Genomic DNA, 23,757 nt, shown 5'->3' on the forward strand with positions numbered 1-23,757 from the left:
GACGAGTGAGCAGTCATTCTGAAAAAGAAGTTGGGAGGGAGGCATTGATGTTTTATGCCGATCCAGCAGCTATGGCAAGGCAGCCCTGGGAACAGATGACACATGCAGTGAAAGAAAACCCAGTATTTTGCATGAAAGTAATTTTATAAAAACACTCGAGAAAACACCGACTTCCCAAGAAAGATCTCATTGACTTTGCAGTGTCGCTACCACAGCTTGAATTTCCGAAAATGATGAAACTGAACTTTGCCCTCCCAATCAAGTATACTTCCATTCTTCTGGCCTTCGTAATCAGACCACCATATGTCTGAATCACCCTAAAGATAGTAAATAGTATTTGATCGCCCTGAGATCACGCGGCTGTTGTGGTTGGTATTGAGAGAGAGATGGTGACAGGGATTAAGGAATGGGGAGGAGAGTTGCACTTGTCTTTTATTCTAGACCGACATTATGTTTTGGTTTGTGTAAAAATATAGAAATATGTGTTAATTATATGTTTATTTGTAAATTTAGTGCTATAAATGTTAGGAAGAGTATTATATTTTTTTTTTCTTTATTTTCTATACTTCTGAAATGTTATTAGCGAGATGCACACCAACACTTGACCGCGACCACGTCATCGCGACATTAACCTCTCATGACCCGTTGACGTCACTCGGCGACCACCACGTTGCTACGGACACCGTGGCATTTCTTGCACCCGCTGCAGCGCGGACTAACACGTGTTGCTGGTCAACAAAACACAAGGCTCCACCCGTAATGCTGACGTTAACATCGCCAGCGTGGCTCATCTTAGGGGTGGCTAGAATCGGGTGCTGTTCTCACGCGAGTTAGACCGTGACTCTCCATTGATAAATTTAGACAGGTGCGTCAACTCCGACGTGAGTAATGGGTGGAGGGGGTCGGGGAGACTCCTCGGGGAGGGTCCTCGATCGGTTGCCGCCGGGGTTCTGACGCATCTCACGAGAGGATTTGAGTCACGAGTGCTGACCGCGGGCTGGAGTCGCGCGAGGCCCCGCCACTCGCGCAAACCCCGGTGTGTATAAAACCGCTGGTCGCTAAAATTGTCTCACCAGTTCGCCTCCCGACCTGGTCGCAGGCACATCGTCATCGACCTCAGCATTATACACATAGTCCCCTCGAGCTCTTTTCAGCTCGAGTTTGCTTGTACGGGCATGAGTCGGGTGGGGTGGAGGTTACAAAAATGTTACAGTCACCTGACCTTGTTACTGGTGCAATCAGGGGACAAACGTAGGACAGATGACGGGTATATAGTTTGTTCAGTATAATTATAACACAGGTTGCAAGAACATGCGTGTCCATTTAAGGTTGTGAATTAAAAGAATGTCACTGCAGTCCTTATAGACTAGATTACAATTAATTGTGACTATAATAGTCATGTAAAAATTAGTTCGGCCTTCTTGAGGGGCAGATCTCTCCCCCTCCGTAGGTTAATTCTCCTCTCCTCCTCCGGGCTGGTTTCAAAGAGAACAGTCGAGATGGGACAGGTCAGGAGGGGTCATGTAGACTTGATGCAACTGAGCTTGGAAGTTACACTTCGCGACCCCCTCGGTGGCTGCAGCAAGACAGAGAGACATTTGCGACAGCAGTTCGGGTTTCAGGAACGTTAGGTACGTACACCTGTACCCAGGAGTGTTCCATACCTCGTGTACTGTCCAACCGAGGGTTTAGTGCCGACAGCGAGCAAAACAATAACCTCGTTCACCACCAGTTAGGATACTGACCTTTATGCTGAGGACAAATTATATAAGGAGGACTTTGTAGGACTATAAACAAGTAAATTACTTTTGATTATTGTCAACATATTGACACATATATTGTCAACTTGAGGATAACTGGATAGTAAAGAAGAGAAACTTGTTTTGATAAATGTCTTATTTACACTAAAGTAGACATTTCTTGAACGCCGACTCGACTGCCCCTCCCCCTGCTCTTGGGGAAGCCACTGACTGCACCTCGATCGCTACCGACACTTGGGGAAGTGGAGGTCGTCACTTGTACCATCCTGTGAGCCAGAGAATTCCAGGCATTGCAGGTATTCACACTCAGGAACGTGTTTCTGGGGTTTTGCCACTTTGTGGGGAACGAGGGGAACGCTCGCAATGTGTCTCCCCCAAAACCATCAGCTGAGGCTGCAGCCCGAAAACTTGCGATTACTCACAGCAATGATATGTGTCGTATTGTCAAGTTATTGTTCAACTTTCTTTGCTCATAGTTTCCGGCGGGGATGCAGGGTAGGGATGGAGGTGCCATCTCAAGGTTTCGAGGTGCTCGAGCGCTGAGTCGTGTGTGTGCACGTGAGCTGTCGGCTCGTGGATATGACTTTCGCTACAGCAACGAACGAGGACAGCATAAATCTACAATATCAAAATTTAAAACAGTAACTGCTGAAAGGATGAGCTAGTGGACAACACACTATTCTGAACCGGCGTGTGTGTATGATAAAAGCTTTTTTGAATGTGTAGGTGCATAAGCGGTTGTGTTTGTACAGAAGGATATGTGTGTGTATGCACGTGCGTGCGTGTGCGAGCTGTACGAACTTATATTTATATAAAACAGGAAAGATGACAAATCATCTTTTAATTCTTCTGTCAATTTTGTGTCCACAATATATTGCACATTACACTATACGTACAAACAAAATTACTGTTTTTGTTTTGTTATCTCTGCAGTGAACAAGGATCGCAGTCACGACGAGGGCGACGACGAAGAGGGGGGATAGGGAAAAATGAGATAATAAAATCTGGGAGAAGAGATGTGGATGTCGCGCCTTGAGAAGTGGAGATCAGCTCGTGAAGAAAGTACATCATTGAGTAACAACTTTATCCCATAGAAAGCCAGCAGCCGATAACAACACCACGTGCAAGGAAGTGGCGATCACCGCCCCACACGTCGTGACAATGGCCCACGCGACATCACACGCCCTCGTGGCCCCCTTCGCAGGCGCGGGTCATCACATGACCCGATAAGGGAAGTATACTGTATACATGCGATTCGAACCTCCTATGGTATGCGACTGGGGTTGGGATCACGCGAGACAGTCTGCAGACCACTGTATACGGCGAAAGGCGGGATCGCAGGAAGAAATAAATGGCTTGGTATGCAGGCTGGGACGGACCAGGCATGGGAACGGGACTGTTATCACCTCTGCCATAACTTTGCCATTCCTAATTTGGCAAAACAGACGGTGAGGTGCAAACATTCCCCCCACACCCCTCTGTGTGTGTTTTCATATGCAATTAAAGTGTTAAACAATAATATCCTTGGTCTGATATGAAGTATTCTGGGGATAAGGGGGACACGGCGATCTAGTGAAATGTAAGAACATTTTGGTTTGGTTACTACAATAACGAGCGTTGACGACCGTAAGAAGCTTGCACACCGAGTGGTAGCCCATGGATACGACCTTGTAGCGAGTGTATACAGGAGTCCGGAGGGTTTGGAGGTTACTGCACGTGTGTGTGTGAACGTGCCAAAATGTTTTCTGGGTGTAGGGGGTGAGGGGGTGTACATATAGCAGGGTGGCGGGTGTGTGCGTGTGAACGTGCCAAAGTGTTTTCGGGTGTAGGCGGTGTAGACATAGCAGGGTGGAGTAACTGTGCATCCGTGCGTGTGTCTGTGAGCTTGAGTTCAGCCGAAGGACCGACAAGATGTGAAAGTAGGTGTGTCTATGGATGTGGGAAGGTGGAGGGCGTGTACGTTTGGGTGTACGTGGGTGTATGTGGGCTTGTATGTAGTTCAAGGTGTGCCTGTATGTAGTTCAATGCATATACTTGTTTATAGTTGGTGTGTGTGTGTGCGCGCCTATAAACTGTACTTTTAATGTGTGTGCGCTTGTATATTATGTATTACTAAACTGTGTGCACATCCGAGTGGTTTTGACTATGCAAGTAGATGGCAATTATACCAAACACAAACCTATGTAACATCAGTTCCACCCATGCAAAGCATGTGTAAACACTTTATATCACTTCTAGCAACACAAAGTGTGTTTATGAGTTACAAAACTTGTGCATAAACATGGCCTGAGGTTCTTGAAAATAATAAACGTCTCCATCTCCATTACCGGCAGCATAGAAACATTCCATTAAAATATTATGTATATCTGTACAACTTCAGTTGTGGCTTACCGGACACATTTATTGCGGTGTTACGGACCTTGAGTCGTGTTTGCACCACAAATGTAACCAATCACACAAGCTGTTATATATAATCTCTTCCTGCTTTTCCACGTAAGGGTCGGCTGAGACTGGGTAACGGCCTGTATTACTGTATGTAGTCTTGACTGGTATCAACAAATTAAAAAAAAAATCCCGAATAAAATTAATGGGGAAAACAAGTAGCGAGCAGAAAGAAAACAGAAGTGCATGCCCACTGCGGATGTGCATGAACAGGTGGAATACCCCAGGTGCAGGACAATGTCAGGCGCTTCTCATTACCACACATTCCACACCGTGGACTTACCTGTACAAACAGGTAAAGGTATAACTGGTCGGGTGTGCAGGTAGAATAAGCGCATCCTGGAACACCTGAAACCGTTCGGGAGAGAGAGAAAAAAAAAAAAAAACCCAAACAAACTCAGACGAAGATGCAAAAGCAAAACATCGTCATTTTTGAAATATTGAGGGCCTCGAGCTTTCATCGTGACTTGTTAACGTGACCAGCTAATGACTTGTATAGTTGTTATCACTGTACAACCACTCACGCGCTCACGTGATGCTTAATGAATCATTATCGGGAAGACTGACCTTTTGTTTGTTGTAATGCTTTCAGGTTGCTGTTCATTAAATGTTTACGTGAAATCTTCCCCCCGAACACTGTAATCGATTACACATGCAAGTTAGGAGTGACTTTACTGCACCAGTGTAACACCTGAGTGCTTTGTGTACAGTCACGTGGTCTGCCGACTTGATCATTAAATAAACATTTAAAAGAGCGAATGTCCATTATTTATAAAAAATACTTTTGCATATAATTCTTGTAAGCTTTGTAAAGAAAAGTCAAAAGAATTGATAGTGACTGCACTTGCTTGTGTATGTGTGTTTACAGTTTTGTAGGTGGACATCAGCTTTTTATTCGTTTCAGAATGCAAACATTAATATTATCAACCACAAACAATTCAAGGACTCAAAACATGAGGGCGGCACCCATTCAGACAGGTACACCTCTATATCTGTTGCTGTTATCATTTCACACTGGACAAAAGAAGAAGAAAATACAAACAGCTGTGTTTACATTCATGTTCACGGTTCTGTTTACACCCAGGGTACTACGGAATCGCTTGGTGCGCAGAGGCTGACGGTCCTGGGCTGCTGACGGCCTGCATTGCGGACGATCCTTTCATACTGTTTTCGGGAAAGCCAAGTGTAACGGCTAATGTCTACTCATTTACACAAGGACGAGTCTCGCTGCTAAAAATAGCCAGCTGCTGCTCACGACGGAGGCAAAGTCCAGTGTTTTGCCGGAAGGCTGCAGTCGCTCACGGGGAAACGACCCTCCTCCACAGCTATTCTGGGAAGTCGTCGTGAGTAAATGTGGGGAAGTCACATTTTCATGCAAATAAACGCGGAATTATTTACAAAAATGTATCAGGCATGAAGTTGCACGACGCAAGAAAACGTTACACTAACCGGAAAAAGCATTTGGCCAACTTTCGGAAAATGCTCACTTCCAGCATTCAAATATTCCTGGAACTCAGCAAAGGAGGTGTACGGTGAATGAAATGAAAAGCAGAAACATGCGCAGACTCGAAGGTCCTGTCTAGGAGCTTTTTCTTGGATGTTATCATAAAAACTTGAAAGTGGTGCGAATATAAATATGTCTGTGAAATACATCTCGATGTCTTTAAATTCAAGGCAACAGGGCTTACACACACGCACATAAATAAAAAAACACACATACATGCATATAAATGGCTGCATAAAAAGACAAACACCCACACACACGCGAGCGCACATACACACATAAATGGCTGCACAAAAAATACAAGCATACACACATGCATAAATAGTTTCACAATATGACAAACACCCTCACGCACGAGCACACACACCCACACACACATAAATAGCTTCGCAAAAAGACAACCACCCACACACACACACGCCTGCACTCACCCACGCGCACGCACACACACACGGCTTTGTCCTGTTTCCTCACGATTCCTAGATACTATACGCTCACACATGTCAGGGCCAGGCACGGCCGTGTTTACAAGTTGTAGACGGCATGTCGAGGGAGACAACTGCTTTTATATCAGCGGGGCTGACTGCAGTTGCTTCCCTTCTGTTCTAATCACGGTCATCGCCATAAAATGATGTCTAACATTGTGAAGAAAATGTCTGGTAATAATTAAAAGTTAAAAGCCTGTTCTAGCTTTCTTTGACAGAGATAAGTCTGAAAATACATAGAACAAAGTTGAGTACTAGTGGGTGCAACTATTTTTACCCGTAATGACTGGGGTCAAGATACTATCTTATCAAATTCCGGGGAATGCACCCTTTCCGTTCTCCGGATACACGCCTACATCACCATACACAGAAAGCGGCCAAACTCGTCAGGTCACATTTGTGCACAGTTCACTAAACTGTCGCTTGATACACTAGCAGCCGGACCACAGATTTACATCAAAGAAGTCTGTGAGCCACACACTGTCCGCCATCTCACATTTCTGGTGGAGCTTATTTAGCGATCTCATCGCCTTCGCTTTTTGTTTTTGTCATCTGCGAGTTATCGACGGTTTCACTGATAAACAATCAGAGTTTGATTTGAGTTAAAAACAAAAGGGATCGGCAACTTTTCATTCATTCACACATTGTAATTTATTGACTGTTCACAATGCCCACTGCTCAGTCTACTGTTCATTCCAACAATCACTTTTCTCTATTTTTAGTTTAACCTGTTCAATAGTGTGAATACAGGTTTTTGTATTTTGAATTTTTAGTTTTTTAATTGATTTTCAACTTCATGCAGTCTTCATAAATAATTGGTTAAATAATTGTTCTACTTAATGAAGATTACATGCTGTGAATACCATTATTTATAGCATTATGAACTTTCGGCTCACTTAAAAACATGTAAATGAATATAAAATTCCATTTGATTTGAAATAGATCTCCTGCAGTCATGCAAAATATTAAAGATACTTGTTTCAAAAGCAGACATTACAAATGTTGATCAAAATTATACAAAACATAGAAAGGAACAACTTTTAAGAGGAAAAAAAAAATCAACATTTTAGGCGATTTGAGTATGTCCTGGTACATGTCACATTTGTTTCACTATGATAGACAACTCAAAACTTTTTTAAAATGAAAACTGCACCTTTTATCTCTTCCTGAGCACCATGAGCATGTCACAATGTCAGTGTTGACAAAAATCAAAATCAGAGCCAGCATTCTGTGTGTGCATTACACAGCTGTGGACCGTATGCATGCATCCTGAAAGTAAGGGAAGTCCTCAAACACTGCACTGTGAATAGCCAAAATAGCATGTGTTCAAATTCAAAAGACAGCAGCAACAAAGCCGGCTATTTTCTGTCTGTTGGATTACCGTCCTCTGACTTTGTTGTCCTCAAGTTACTGGCGACGCTGGACTGTCAAATGCTGAATTTTCTGCCAACGAAGCCTATATACATGTTTATAACTCTCTCACAATTAATTATTTCTTTGCGTTTTTAACTTGCAGTGGACGCAACTGCATTAGTTGGATATCAAACTTGTATTGTCACCGATGTGTTTACCTGATAAACTACCCCGAAAGCATCTGAAATGTAGAGCTGTAAAAATATCAAGTGACTGGACTAGCCATATGAATTAAAAGTGAAAGTCAAGTTGGTATGCCACTAATAATCTGGATTAATCAAAAGTATTGTTTGATTTCTCGTGTAAAATAATAAAAAAAAACTCTTCAAAATTTATCAGTGCAACATCACAAACACATCGTACAAATTGCTTTTAGCTGTGCAACACTAAAATGTATTTTGCACAAAACAGGTCTGCGATCAGCCTTGAGACTACATCCACCAGTCGTTGTGTGGACCAAGCGCTGTCAACACTCATGCGAACGATATCGTTATCTGCCTTGTCGAGAATTACTGTATAGAGATAGAACAAAACAACAAAAACATTGCTGATGAAAAAACTGCTGTTGTTGCGTTGTTATTTGTTTTGGGGTTGGGTGAGGCCCTTTGTTTGCAACATGACCAAGGTATGCACAGATTTCTTCTGAAATTCTCAACATTATTAGCCCGAGTGTCCTCGCCCGCCAAGATTTTTTTTTAATTTTTTTTTTTTTATCATTATTATTTCATTGAATTCTTCACAGAGACGGTTCTGTCGCTAAGCAGAAGCGAGATTCCAAGCCTTTACTTGCAGCCTGTATAGTCTTGTCACATCCTCTCAAGGCTTCTGCAACCTGATGTAGAGATGCGCTGACGCTGGCAGAGTACGAGGACAGAGCCACAGACTGGTGCTCGTGCATCACACGTGCTTTACCAGCAAATCCAGCAGCAAAACTTTTCCAGTGATTTAAGCTGAGATATCTCGTCTTAGGGATTTCTTTAATGTGCACATCATCGCTACGATCATATACAACCGTTTGACAACAGTCGAGTGGTGGCTGGGGTAACACTTTCTGTGAAAATGTTGTTTTCACGCTTTCTGCTGCCAGGAGTATGTGCGCCTCACATCCTCCACTCAACACCTGCTTGATGTAGTCCCTCTGGCTTTTAAGGCGAGCTAGTCGGTCATGATGAATCCTGGTCGCTTCCTCCAGACCAGCTACCGCGTCTTCCACGGTTTTTAATGCTTGTTCCTTAACCTCTTCTAGACCCTTGTGCAACTCTTCAATCCTTCGACTAATTAGTTCCTTGATGTTATTTGCGGAAATTTGTTTACACTTAAGGTCAGCAGCCAGAACTACCATCATGCTCTCGTGAGCTGGAATCAGCTCATCGGAAATGACACGGATTACCTTGGACACAGCCTCCTGAGCTTTCTGACTCACATCCTTGAGGTCCACTGATGTGTGACCTTCCGCGTGCGATGTCATGCGACAATCCCGACACACGGGTGTCTGGCACTTGAGGCAGAAAAACCTCAGCTCCTCATCCGGGTGGCGATGGCAGAAGGCTTTGTGGGTGACCGTAAACCTACCGGCAGTCACACTGACCAGTGTGTGAGTACGCAACAGTTGGTTGTGAACCTCCAGGCAGTTATGGCAGAGAAACTTGTTGCACTCCACACATTTGGAGGTAGCTGCTGCTGCTTCCAGAGGATCTCTAGCTTTAGTTCCCCCCCTGCAAGTGTCACAGGCTGCGAACTGTGTCTGGATGTCCCCGTCAGCTTTTATGTAAATATTGTCCTGAAACCAAAAACTGCAATTTTGATGTCCCGAATATAGTTTACGATTGTTTACAGAGGTTTGTCGTATAGTTATTAACACCGGTAAACATCTAAGTTGTTGCGTGCACATCAGTTAACAGCAGAAATAATCTTGAGGGTACTGAGTTAACAATCATTTAAAAAATTAACACTGATAAAAAAAGTAACACCATAGAATTATCAGAATAGCTTTCAAAACAAAAAGTTTCAGTGTAATTAAGTGCACTTTGTTCAAGGCAAAAACTATTTATACGGTAATCTACTTCCTTCGTCCATCTACAGGTAGGCCTACCAGAGTATGTGAAAATACAACTTTAATAATACAGTTCCAAGATATTTATTAATATTAACTTCTTCCAGATCACTACCACCATAAAGCCATCTCTCTCTCTCAGCAATGTGATAACCATTTCTAAAAATTATATCTTCTTGTTTTAACTACAAAATCTGAACACTTTGCTGTTAAGTTCGTCACTTTCAGTTTCAGAAAATAAACTAATGTCATTAGCAGGAGGAGGAGAGGGAGGGCATGTATGTGAATGAGAGAGATCAGACATCACTTTAGGATTGGAAGCTAAAATATCAAGACTACTCAGTACTTTCAGTAATCCAATAATTTACTTGCTGCATGACATTCGATGATTGCGTGTGTTTTTAGGTTTTGTGTAAATATAAAATTAAAGAAAAATATATTTTCAGGCATTTGCATGCATTTAGTATATATATATAACTATATTATCAACATAAGAGAGACATACCAGGAACGCGCAAACCCCGGCCTGAGGCACGTCTGTAAGCGTTCGACACAAGGGGCAGGGGAAGCAAGTGTCGGTAGCAGGTGACTGGGCTTGAGAGGCCTGGCTCACGATGGAGGCCAGACAACCTTCACAAAACGTGTGAAAACAAGGGAGCAGCTTAGGGCGATTAAACGTGTGTAGACATATAGAACATTCAGAGGCCATCTTTTCACTTTCACAGTCAGGTCCTCTGTCAGGAAATGCTTGATTCGGCTTCACGCCTCTGCAATGACACTAAACACGAAACATGCATTAACGTACGTTCGTCTCATTCGTGAATTTCCGCCAGGGCTCGTTCAGTACACATTCATGTTTGTCTTCGCGAACTGCGTGTATGTTTAACTAATGTAACCGTGTCGTCCGTGCGTAGGACCTCTTGAACTGAACCAGGCAGAAATTTTCTACTTTCGATTTTCTGGTCACTATATCTGACAAGTGACATTTAACAGGATAATATTTTTCCGGTTAAATCTTTGGTCAGTATCAACTCTATTATACTCCTTCGTTTGGCATGTCCTAACGATTTTAAGTTCTCCCCTCACATGTTCCAAAAGAAAACAAAACAACAGCAAACTTAATTTCCCAGCAGTCAACAAGATAAGAGAAGCGCGTCAGCCATGTATGTTTAACGTTGTAGAAGTTACTTCCCTTGAAATAATCGAGATCTGGAAGTTGACATACTTTCACTGTTACATGTGTAGTGCGTTTTGGTATTCAGTCTCTCGCAAATTTGGCATTTGGAGGCCATGTTTTGTTGGGGTGCGTCACTCCGAATCCTGTTTACTTTGATGTTTATTTTACAGCTGGCTCCACTTGAAATAATGCTGAGCAGAAGAAACTGTGCCAGACATCTTTACGCAGAACAGAGGTGGATATAGTGTGTGTATTCTGAGAGAGTATCATATAAGAACGAGCGATATATATATAAAGAAGGTGAGTGGAGGAAAGCAGGAGGTCGGAGAGACGAAGAAAAGCAAGTGACAAAGCATATATAGTATAGAGAGAGAAGCGAGAACGTCACTGGCAACACAATAAATCTTCAAGAGAGTGGTTATCCTTTGTTTTGATATGTTCAGATGCCTTAACCTACTCGATTACAATATCCAAGTTTACACGAAGTGGTTGGAAAAAGGAAAGAATGAGTGGATGATTTTGAATATATGTGAATGAGAGACACCCTATATTTAATGATAAGAATGTGAATGTATATGCATGGATACTTCCTAATTTCTCAATACCCCCTGCAGGGCGACAGAATAAAAGAATCTTGAATCTTGAATCTCAAGTTAGTGTACCTGCTCATTTGGAAACTTTGTGTAGAAGTCTGTGTCAGCCCTTCACTAAAGATCATCAAGGGTGTATGTGCCTCGCTGTCTCGCTACATCGACAACGCACACAAATACACTTGACTCAAATGAAGTGACATATTGAAATCTAACAACAATAATAATGGGAACTTAATATAACGAGCAGCATCACAACCATGATAGATCACACTCTCTGTGCAGACTAATAATGATAAATGAAAGATAGGCAGTGGATAGTGAGGTACGTATAGGCATACTGAACAACATAAAGATGAGGTACAAAATACGTAGAACGTAAAGCAATGAAGGTATGAAGGGATGTAGATACTATATATAGACAGTGTAAGATGGAGTCGTTACATGATGGTTAGCATGAAGGACAGTATTGCTAGGGAGTTAAGAATAGTAATTCAGGGTTAGTACTTTGTGAACAGATATGAGTCTGCCTATTGCCAGGAGGTCGATTACCTGGTGGCACGGTGCTCTAAAAATGCTCCACAACTCAATATTTCTATCATCCAGGAGATGATAGGTGACTTCCGCAGGAAAAAAAGTCCTTTCGTGGAACCTTCTCATTATCAACTGTAAGGTCATGGAACAGGTTGACCGATTCAGGTTCCTGGAATCCACATAGTTAAATGATCTCAGCTAGGAAAATAATGTGGTGTCGATTGTCAAGAAAGCCCAACGATGCATTTCTCTCTGCGCCACCTGAAAAAGTTCTAGCTCTGGTTTACCGGGCGGCGATCGATAGCGTATCGACATTCTCAATCACCCTCATGGTATGGCAGCACCACCCAGAAGCAGGGCGTCCCACGACCGGGTGGTGCGTGCAGCTAGCAGAGCTTATGGCAGTGTCCAACCACCTGCAGGCACAATGCCATCGCAGTTTGTGCAGTGCACGCAAGACTGTGGCTGGCGCATCCCATTCGGCCCGCGAAGTTATTTTTCCCAGAACATTGTGATCTAGGGATCTTACCCGAGCCTTCTGATTGGCCACTAGGTCATGTGACTTAATCTCCGACCCATATTGCTTTGCAAAACAAACGCATGGCGCCTTCACTCTGGCTGTCGTCTGCTCGATGTGAAGACTCCACATACGATAGTTTGTGGCACGAATAAGCAGCTTTAATAAATATTACAAACAACATCATTTAAAAAATAACCATTAGATTATATATATATTATAGGATATACAGCATACTGTGAAAATTTACGGTGATTAACGACAACGATAATTAAGAAGGCTAGGAATTGAGAAAAGTTGAAAACCGCAATCGATCGTTCCTGTTTCTAAACATTACTGTAGTAAATGAGTTACAACAAATTCATTTGCACGAAATGAGCAAATCACAGTGGCAGGTAACATCGTTTTATAAATGATTGCATAACTGTCTGAGTGGAAATGTCACTGTTAACTAAAAATACAGCAATATTATATCCTTTCCATTCACTAATACAATTATAATTGCGTCAGTTTTAACCTGCATGAAAACATCGATCATGTTTACACCGAATGTACTTTTATTTTCTTCCCCTATCGTATTTCCAGCGCAAGGTAATTTGCAATTACGATGTCAAATTCGTAAGGGATATGACTCCACAGAACATGGAAGTGTGCAGCCACAGAATCTGGAAGATATAATAAAATATACCTGATGCAGAAAAAGAAAATAAATATACGCAATCATTTGACTTGCTTTTTCTTCATAATGATTCTGCACATGAATTTAAAAACCCTGTAAATACCTATATATAAAGAGTTGACACCAAGGAAAATGAGGCTCCGCAACTTTGTTGCTTCTGTGGAGAAACAGTTAAGTGAAAATATAAATGAATATGCACCAGCAGGAGAAGTTTATTATTATCAAAGTGGGAGAGGATTAAAGCAGACACAAGTCGTGTTTCGACTTTGTTTACATATACAAAGAGTAACGAGAGTGTTATTACGCTGAATAGTAATTTCTGTAATCGGAGATAAAATCGACAAGGCGCGCTACAGTCCAATTGACTAGGGCTGTGGCCAATGAATAAATGGTCAGATGATAGATGGGGAGCCTGCTGACTCCATACAGAGCCCCAGTGTCAAAAGAACCAAATAATCAGTCAACCAGGGATGCCGGGATGTCCTATAAACACAGACGGGACAACACAGACGGTGGTTCACGTGCTCTACCCCAGATGTCAACAAATCACGTGCAGTCCTTAGACTGCGATGTTCACCATGACCAGAGCTCGTGCTCACCTTTAAGCACGTGCAAGCTACGAAAAGACTTGTCAGCAGGACACTTCCGTGCCTCACCTTGCAGAGCTGCACGACTGTAAAGCACCAAACTAAGCTTTCTAGCAAAGGTACGATCTTTATAAGTCAGTACAATGTTGTTATAGGTCAAGGAATAATCACTTCGTTACTCTGTGTAGTCCTCGGAGGCTGAGTGAGCATACCCAGAATAAATTGCAATAGTTTTAATTAAAGATTCTTCACAACCAATTCTCTCAACTTCCTTGCTGTTAATTCATTGATTTTTGAATGAGGCTCATGAACCACTCACCTTCCAAGGACACATTCCTTCTTAGCTATTGTACAGTTGCTATTAATATATTCATGTGAGTAAAACGCGAGGCAGAGAAATTGTATGCTTTACGCATGCATGTGTGTGCGTTTGTTTACTTGTTTGTGTCAGTGTGTTTTTGTGACTTTATATCTTGTTTAGTTCACATGTAAGATGAGAGGTCTTGTGGCCTTTGCAATTAAGATTGAGGATTTATATTGTTCCTTTTAATGATATAGTATAATTTCCTTGACTGACGATGGGTGATGTGTTATTGTATATGTGCCTGTATGTGTTCATGTATTTGTGTGTGTGTGTGTGTTTGTTCATTGTGATGACATAATTGATTTCCCTTTAGTAACAATCACATGCTTTTCATGTTTGGGTTTTTGCAATTGAAATTAAGGATTTAGATTATTCCTTTCATTCAACCACATAATTTTTTTCATTGAAAAACAATTGTTTCTTTCACTCCTTTGCATGCAACATTCCCCCCCCCCCTCAAATTTTTTTTAAAATTTGGTCAGAATGCCTATTGTGCATGAGATTATAGTTACCTCAACATATCATTGCTTAATTAAGATATGTTCCTCATCATTTCAGATCACAGGTTTGGTAAACCAGCTTTTAAAACCAGGTCAGGTCAGCCCATAAGGTAAGTGGCACCAAACTTAATTTAGGCATTTTCGATTAAGATTGAGGATTCCTTTCATTCAATGACATATTTAAAATTCCTTGAATAATAATTGTTACCCGCACTCCACAACACATCATCTCTTAACTCCCTTGACACATGCATTTTGGTAATTTCACTCATGAACCATTCATTCACCTTTCAAGGATTATAATAATGCAGACACATTGATTTCATGTAACTGCTTTTGCAATTAAGATTTAGTATTTGTGTATTTAGATTGTTCCTTTATTTAAGGACATAGCTGAGTTCCATTGAATGACAATTGTTATCTGCATTTGTTGCATTTACTTCCCAGTGTGCATGCATGCACACACATACACACATACAAATACATATGGACTCAACTACTTCTTCCACTACTTACATGATGATTGGTTTTGGAAGGAACTGCCTCTAGGTTTCTTGTAGGAATCTCACTCTTTTGTCCATCAAACCACCTCATTTTTTCACTATGTTTAATGGTGCATAGTAATTGGCAGCACATGTTTACTCAATGCTATTATTTTACCAATGCTTTCTGGTTGCATTACATTAACTATAGTTGTACTTTTCCCTTTTATGTTTTCAGGCTATTCCCATTCCTTCCTTTTCCACCAACCTCACTCTTTGCTGTCCCTTCCCACACCCTATAATTCATCAATTATCTTCCTTAATCCCAGACATCCTCTTTTCCCCTCTTGTCATCATTTCTAACCTCTTCCCTTCCCACAAACCTTGCAATTGCCTCCTATTCTTCCCTTCTACACATTCGCTTCAGACCAATTTCCAAACCTTCGCAACTTTTCACCTCTACCTCTCACACTTTGTTACCCTTCAACTCCCTCCCTCTCTCCTTCCCTTGCAATTCCAACTTTACCCCTTTCTCCACCCTTTTATTACCTTTTCCTTTCCATCAGACCTTCCACTTACCATCCCTTCATTCACCTTCTCTTCCTTCTCATCCCTTATGGCCTTCCCACCCCTACCTTGCCCTGATCTTCCAATCTTGCCCTTTTCCTTTTCTGCCCTTCATGTTCTTCCATCACTTCTACACCCATCAAGCTCCCATTCCCTTCCTCCCTAATTCCTCACCATCACACGTGGTGGGAGGGTAAGGGGTTTGGTGGGGTGAGAGGGAATGGGGAGGAGAGAATGAGGTGGGAGGAGTTGGATTGAGTGATGGGGGAGGTTGGTTGGGATGTCATGGGAAAGATGGTGTGAGAAGGAACGGGACGGGAAGGAAGGGTGGGTTCCTAACCTTCCCGACCCTTTTCACATCATCTTTCTCATCCCAAATCTTTGTGCCTCTCATGACCTCATTTTCCTAAAACTAAGGAAAGAGGGTGTCAGAAAGTGGGGCAGAAAGGTTGGGAAGAGAAGAGGTGAGATGGGATGGGACGAGGGGGAAGAGGTGGAGGAGTTGAGATGGGAAGGGACCCACCCTCTCTTCCCATTCTAACCCTCTCTGCCTCTTTCTCCCCTTCCGTCCCTTCGCACCCTTTTCTTCACATCCCTTCTCTAACTATTCCTTTTATTTCTTCTCTTTTCTCCCTTATTCTTCCTTTCCTACTTCTTTGCTTTCTCTTCCTTTTCTCTCACCACTCCTTCCTTCTCTCCCACCATTTCTTCATTCCCACCCTTCCGGTTCCGCCCAGCTTCCCTATCTTCATTATCTTCCCTATCTTCCTGCCGTCCTCGCCTTACCCTTTCTCTTCCAAATGTCATATGATAACTAGGAATAAGTCTATAGTGTTGGTGCCACACTTCTGCGAAAGTGTCAAAGTGACCACCTGTCCATCATGTGTTAGCTTCGTGGTGATTAGATGTATATATAGGTAGCAGAATGCTCGGAAGTAAGTCTGTGGTATGCTTGACCAATCACGAGAGAGGATGATCGTGGTCTTCGCACTGGGCTCTCGAGGAGGAAAGTTGTAACCGAGGTCTGGTCAAGGCTGTTCAGATTCTCCGCTGTGAGTTTGTCTTGGAATCGTGACTGCTCCAGCACAACTGACTCAATAGGTGCGTTAGACCCACTCTGTCACAGAGTGCACAACGCTTCATCACCAGCAGCTGTTTGGTCGCAAACAGTAGAGGGAGGCTGGTAGATGAGTGTTGGTCCTTGTTAGGCGCTGTTAAGCTCGAGACAGCAGTCCGGCCTACAGGACGAGACGGACACGTGACAGTGCCAGAGTGCACAACGCTTCATCATCAGTTGTCTGGTCGCAGACAGAGGTCGAGACTGGTAGATAAGCGTTGGTCCTTGTTAGGCGTGGTCAAGCTCTGACCGCTGTTTCGGCCTAAGAGGTGAGGACGAGGCACGTGGTGGAACATGGCAAGTGCCAGAGTGCACAATGCTTCATCACTAGCAGCTGTTTGGTCACAAACAGTAGAGGGAGGCTGGTAGATAAGCGTTGGTCCTTGCTAGGCGCTGTTAAGCTCGAGACAGCAGTCCGGCCTGCAGGACACGTGTTGGCACACGGCAGTGCACAATGCTTCATCATCAGCAGCTGTCTGGTCGCAGACAGAGGTCGAGGCTGATAGATAAGCGTTGGTCCTTGTTAGGCGTGGTCAAGCTCTGACCGCTGTTACGGCCTAAGAAGTGAGGACGAGTCACGTGGTGGCACACGGCAAGTGTCAGAGTCTCTGCGCTCGTGACGGAGGCCGCTACGACTGACGGAGGATACGACAACGGGACAAGAGACTTGTGTGAAGAGATACGTGGCGAGCGTGTGTTAGACAAGTATAGTGTGCTGTGTGTAGTAGTAAAGGGAATTAGTGTTCCACGATATCTGGACTAGGGATAGGGAAATAACAGGACACCTAGAGAACGGCCTTATTTGAAGTCGCAACCTCTGACCATCTTCGCGTGCTCATTCCCTGGAGTTCACGACACCAAGTTTCATTTCTTTTCGCCGGTTCCTATTGCTATCATTTCCAGTCTTTCCGCCTATTCCTTCCTACTTTGTCGTTTCTACTCACTCCATTCCCATCCCTTTCTCCTATCTTTCCTAGAGCGGTCCGGTGGCGCAACGGTTAGCGCCTGTCACCAATACAGTGAAGGCTGGCTGCCCTGAGTTCATTTCTCGTCTCGGGCACGCTGTTCTTTCTCTGTACGTGGCATCTGTTTACAGGGCTGGCTGCCTTGCCGTAATATAGCCTCAGTTGCTGACTCGGCGTAAAACACCATTCCCCCCTTCCCCTCCTATCTTCCCTACCTCTTTCCCGCCCTTCACGTGTCTCTTCCCCTATCTTTTGTCTCGTCCTTTTCCGCTTCTATGTCCCTTCTCTTCCATCTTTTTCCTTCTGTCTTTGCTTCCCTTTGGTTCCTCTCTTGCCTGGACTCTCCTGTCCTCCCACCCTTAGCTACCCGTTCATCTCTTTTTTTTTTCCTGTTCTCTAACCCTTTCATCCACTTTCCTGACCACCTCTTCCTTTCCCCTTATTTCCATCTCCCTCCTCTTCTCTCACACACGTTACTCTTTCCTCACTTCCTACCCTTTCTATCCTTCTTCAGTTCCAGCCATCCCTTCCTCCTTTCTACTTTCCCTCAGTTCTATCTGTTTCCCTTAACCTCTCATCCTATCCTTGCCCCTTCCTTTTCTCTCTCCTCTGGCCACCTCACTTTTCATCCTTCCCTCAAAATCCCTTCCTCTGCTTCTTTCTTTTTTGTTTCCCCCCATTCATTCACTTTCCTTTCAATTCCTCCCCACCCCTACTTGCCCTCTCCTACTCATTTCCTCACCTTTCCCTCCACTTCTTTCTTTTTATCTTCTCCATTCTCACCTTTACCAGTGCCTTCCATTCTCTTTCTTCTTTTCACCACTTTCCATCTAACCTCTTCTTCTACTACCTTCTCTTTCTAACTTTCCCCCTCCCCATCCCATCACACTTCTTCCCATCCTACTCCACCCTTTCCCATCTCTTCATCCCTTCTTTCCCTATTCCTTGCACGTCTTTTCTTCATCTCTCTCATTCCTATCCTTTGGTACCACTCCTTCCTATTGTCTCCTGTCCTTACCTACTATCTCCCCCTCCCCCATTATTGTAACCCCTCTTTTCCCTAACCCACCATTCCTACATTCTTACATAACATTGCCTTCTTTTTCCTAGCTTCGTCATTTCTCTTCCCTTTTCACCCTCATTTTCCCATCCATGCTGTGCCGTGATATAGACTTAGTTGTCGGTTCTGTGTAAAACACCAATCTCTCCCCCTACCTCCAATCCATTCTGGTCTGGCACTGGCTTAAAATCAGCGTGGCCACTACTGCTGGAGGAAGCAGCTACCACCGTTGTCAGCTCATGACTACGACTACCACACCATCGATCTCAACAGCAGCTAGGTAGGAGAGGACAGCGACTACACCGACCAACTCATAGACTCGGTTTACTGCACTCAGTGACCACGTCGGAAGAAGCAGCAGCGGCTACCAACAGGGTATTAACAGGGTACACTGGCAATCATAGTTTTCAAAACAAACTTGTTGTCGATCTCTCCTTGATAAATCGAGATGGCCACGATAGAAGAACCCATTTCAATTCGTCAATAAAGTGAAACATGTTTCGCATACAGAGTATTATGATGGCATCCGATTTATTTTGTTAACAACAGTCATTTCTGACTCCGCTTTTATTTTACAGTTTCCTATTCCTCACACCGACCGAAGCGTTTTTGACTAAGGGCACTGGCTAAGACAAGAATGGGGGACTCTACTGCTGGGGGAAGCAGCTATCAACGTCTCCCCCTAATCAACTAACCCCAACAACAGGTGGCTAGGAGAGGACAGTCACTTTGTCCACCAAGACATCAACGATCACCTGACTCGGATTATGGCAGTCAGTGACTACGCCGAGTGACTTCAACATATTATGATGGTATTCCCCTTATTTTGTTACGACAGTTTTTTTTCTGTAAATAGATACCAGTTATTGTTTGACACACTCTGTTGTTACAGTTTCCCTGTCGTTACTCCACCAACTCTTTCTCGACTAATTGGTTTAAAAGACTGGCGTGACCACCACTGCTGTCAACGTGGTCACCTCATGTTGCTCGGTGACTACGACTAGCACACCATCGACCTCAACAACAGCTGGCTAGGAAAGGACAGCGACTACGCCGAACAAAGCAACGGCGGCTACCCAAGGGATGTATTCATTTCCTATTCCTTGCACTTTTTTCCGTACTCTCTCTCTCCTTCCTATCCTTTGTTACATCGGCAACCATATTTTTCAAAACAAACTGTACCTCACTTCCCTGGGTGGCAGCCACCTGGCATCTTATATCTTAACCAATAAGAAAAACTAAGAGGGTTAAAAAAAATCTCGAAAACCAATAAAATGTCAAAACTTTTTTTTTTTTTTTTTTTGGTAAATTTATGAAACAGAAATGAATTAGATGCAAAAATGCAAACGTAAAGGGTTTACAAAAATCTTTCCGTTTTGTGGTTGATAAAAATACATTAAAACCTTTGAAACTAACACAAATCTGAACGAAAATTTGAATAAACACGATATATATGCCGCTATTTCGCTTTGCTAGTAAGTCTGTGACGACCGCTTTCCGCACCAAGGGGTGTAAAATGGCGGGAGCCGCAGCCACATGGCATCTGGAACTAACCAATACGAGTCATAAACATCAGGGGTAATAAAATGCTTATAAATGTGTGTGGTTGCAAAGAAATTCATAAAACCATTGAGGGAAAGGTTTGAGTAATGGCGAGAGTGGCCGCCACATGGCATCTCCATGAAAAGTTAAAAATTCAAATGGCTTACAAAAGGCTTGTCCATTTGTGGGGTTAAAAAATCAAAGCATCTCAACCAACAATAAAACGTTCAAAACTATAAAAGCACTTGCAAAATCTTGACCATGTATGTGGTCGATAAAACAAATCCTTTCAAAAAACAAAACCATATGAAATAGAAATGAGAGGATGCCTCTACTTCGCCATTAAGTTTGTGTCGACAACTTTCAAAGCGATGCAAAAATGGCGGGAGTGGCAGCAACTGGCATCTCCAGTTTTTAATCATTGATTGGTTTTAATGGGCAACAAAGTACTTATCCTTTATGAGGTTAATATAAAATCATTATAAAAACTTCAAAAAGGATCTCTGAAACGGAAATGAAAAAGATGCTTCCACTAGTAGGTCTGTGTCGACCGTTTCCTGCCCTAATGGCGGAAGCGGCGGCTACATAGCATCTGGAACTAACCACTATGAGTTATAACATAAGGGGTAAAAAATGCTTACGAGTATATATGTGGTTGCGAAAAAGCAAAAAAGAAAATCACAAGACCTTTGAGCGAAAAGTCTATAAAATAGGAATGAATACGATGCCTACACTTTGTCATGCTAAGCCTGTGTCGACTGTTTCATACACCATGCAATGCAATACGGCGCCATTTTCATTGCTTGGTGTGTGCAGCGGCAGCCAACTGGTATATCTGTGACTGGCATAACTTCTTGTAGGATAACCGATGTACGTCACAGGTCGGTGGATGTTATGTGAATAGATGCGAGCGAAGGTCACCTCGAGTACGATCCATTTTTCAGAGGGGAGTACAGGTAGGGGCGTGAAGCTGTGTGCGTTAAAGGGATATTGTAGTTTGCTTGGGGGTTTTTTTTGTGTGTTTGTTTGTTGTTGTTGTTTTTTTGTTTTTTTTTATACTTTTTTGTTGTTTTTGCGTTGGTTTATATTAGTGTCGGGTGGGGATCGAGCAGACGGAGGGCAAGTGACGTCACCGTTTGTGTGACTAACTCCACCTACAGGTTCGCAATTTTTGTCACGGTCGTCAAGAGTCATGCGATAAGAAATCTATAAACACTCAAACCAGTAAAGAGTTTTAAACATAAGGGGTAACAAAATATTTGAATTATTAAAAATGCTAACAGAAGGGGATACAAAAATCCTTCCCTTTTGTGGTTGACAAAAACACCATTAAAATCTTTAAAATAAAAATGTGTAAAACGTGAATGAACACGATGCCACCATTTCGCCATGCTAGAAGGTCTGGGTTCACCGCTTCCCGCACCAAGCAATTCAAAATAGCGGAAGCGGGTGCCAACTGCGTCTAAAACTAACCAATAAAGAGTTATAAACATGTGGTTGCAAAAAAGTTCATTAAACCTTTGACAGAAAGTTTTACTAAATAAGAATGAATACGATGCCTACACTCGATCGCCATGATAGTAGGTATATGAGTCGACCGCTTACCGCACCGTGTGATGAATAATGGCGGGAGCGGCAGCCACATGGCATCTGGAACTATAAACAATGAAAAGTTAAAAACGTATATTTATGCTAGTAGCTAGGTATATGAGTCGACCGCTTACCCGCACCATGTGATGAATAATGGCGGGTGTGGTAGCCACATGGCATCTGAAACTAACCAATGAAAAGTTAAAAACGTATATTTATTTGGTTGATTTTTAAGGTCGTTATAAAATTACTTACCACATTAATGGAGACGTCTGCTGCGCTGTGCAAGGTCCGTGTCGATCTCTTTTCGCCCAAGGCAATGCGAAATGGCTTCAGCAGCAGCCATCATATAGCAAGTCAAGTTAACTACTCAAATGTACGTTAACTTATATGGTTCGATCGGTTCTATATTCATAACAAAAAAATTTGAGAGAGCAATTGAAAAATTGCAAACATAAGGGGCTTTAAAAATCTCACATATTTACGTGGATGACAAAATAAATCCCTGAGAAAAAATATGAGCTAGAAATGAATAAGATGTCCTCCACTTTGCCATCTGTCGACCGCTTTTCGTTCACCAAAAGATACGAAAATAGCGGGAGCGGCTACCACTGGCATTTCAAGGTAACCGATGCAAAGTTAAGAACTTAATAGGATTTCAAAACGCTTATCCATTTATGTGGTTATAAAAATTATAAAACCTCAGAAACAACAAATATTTTAAGCGTATATAGAAGTTACAAATGAATGAGGTGCACCATTGTAAAAGGTGTCATCAAAAATGGTGCAACAATGTCGGAGGCGGGAATCGCAGGGTATCTTGGACCGACCAATTGAAAATTAAATGTTGGGAACATCGTCCATGGTCTAGAGATGCTAGGCAGGGCACATTAACCAGCGAAACAAAAAGTACTAACAGTGGGTCACGTGGCACCCTGACCATGCATACTGTATATGCAACGATGTCCGTCCGGTTAATAGACGATTGCTCGGCTTTGTTGCCGATACCTGTACTGTGCACTGATTGTACTTTTATCATTGTGCAGTTACCAAGTCAGACCCTAAGTTTGGTGCAATGTCTGTCAGTAACTCAGGACACTTAAATTGGTACCTCTTGCACGTGATAATTAAAAGGCACGATAACCCCATCCATTCTGTCACGTGGCACAGTTGTCATGGAATTTTGTGAAGTTAGCACCGCGGACTTGTTCTTTGGTTGTTCTATGCAGTCTTGCTACACAAAGGTTTGTACACTTCAGCTGTCCACGTCTAGCGACCTTAAAAAAAAAATCGCATCCGGCCCGTGGCCTATTCTGTTACCTGTCTTCTGGGGTCAGTTATATATATGTCCAGGCCAGAACTTCCCAGCTGAAATACAAATTTCTATGCCAAAACAGTCGCCTTCAACTCCGATGTGGCACGAGTTATATAGGACTAAAAGTTAGATGTGTCTTTCCGTAGTGTGTGTGGGGATGTCGTATATGTGTAGTGCGAGTGGACTGCTGAACATCCATGTATGTGTGCATGCTCGTATGTGTTTTGGTATTAATGGTAAATCTGGTATGTGTGGATAGTGTATGTGATAGCAAAGCGAAAAGAGTATGGGCATGAGATAATTCCATCAGTTTAATAGACACCCATATTTATGTATCGTGTCCTAACCACCTACAGATATTTCCTAAAACTACGTACGTTCCTTGCTAACAAGTATACTACGTATATCGAGAAGAGTACTGAGTTTGTTTTCAGCTGGTTCACAAAGCTCTGATTATTTCATGTTGCTGCCTTGAACCAGACCACTCACATTCTTGTGTGGGAGACCTAGCGAC

At 42.8% G+C, this 23,757-nt stretch overlaps 1 protein-coding gene across 3 annotated transcripts; it reads right to left on the bottom strand.

The window, feature by feature from the left end:
* Window positions 1-6,817: 6,817 nt before the first annotated feature.
* LOC112573958 (E3 ubiquitin-protein ligase TRIM56-like) lies at window positions 6,818-12,444 on the bottom strand. Of its 3 annotated transcripts, XM_025254687.1 has the most exons (4): window positions 11,977-12,444; window positions 11,497-11,579; window positions 10,163-10,435; window positions 6,818-9,384 (listed from the first exon to the last, which is right to left on the bottom strand). In XM_025254687.1, exons 3-4 carry the CDS (start codon window positions 10,364-10,366, stop codon window positions 8,341-8,343), a joined length of 1,248 nt encoding a protein of 415 aa, XP_025110472.1. In that variant the 5' UTR covers window positions 10,367-10,435; window positions 11,497-11,579; window positions 11,977-12,444; the 3' UTR covers window positions 6,818-8,340. The 3 variants fall into 3 exon arrangements, with proteins under 3 accessions (XP_025110472.1, XP_025110469.1, XP_025110470.1); XM_025254684.1 differs by lacking the exon at window positions 11,497-11,579; XM_025254685.1 differs by lacking the exons at window positions 11,497-11,579; window positions 11,977-12,444 and having other exon boundaries at window positions 10,163-10,533.
* Window positions 12,445-23,757: the final 11,313 nt, after the last annotated feature.

This window comes from Pomacea canaliculata, linkage group LG10 (assembly GCF_003073045.1).
Source record: "Pomacea canaliculata isolate SZHN2017 linkage group LG10, ASM307304v1, whole genome shotgun sequence".
NCBI lineage: Eukaryota > Metazoa > Mollusca > Gastropoda > Architaenioglossa > Ampullariidae > Pomacea > Pomacea canaliculata.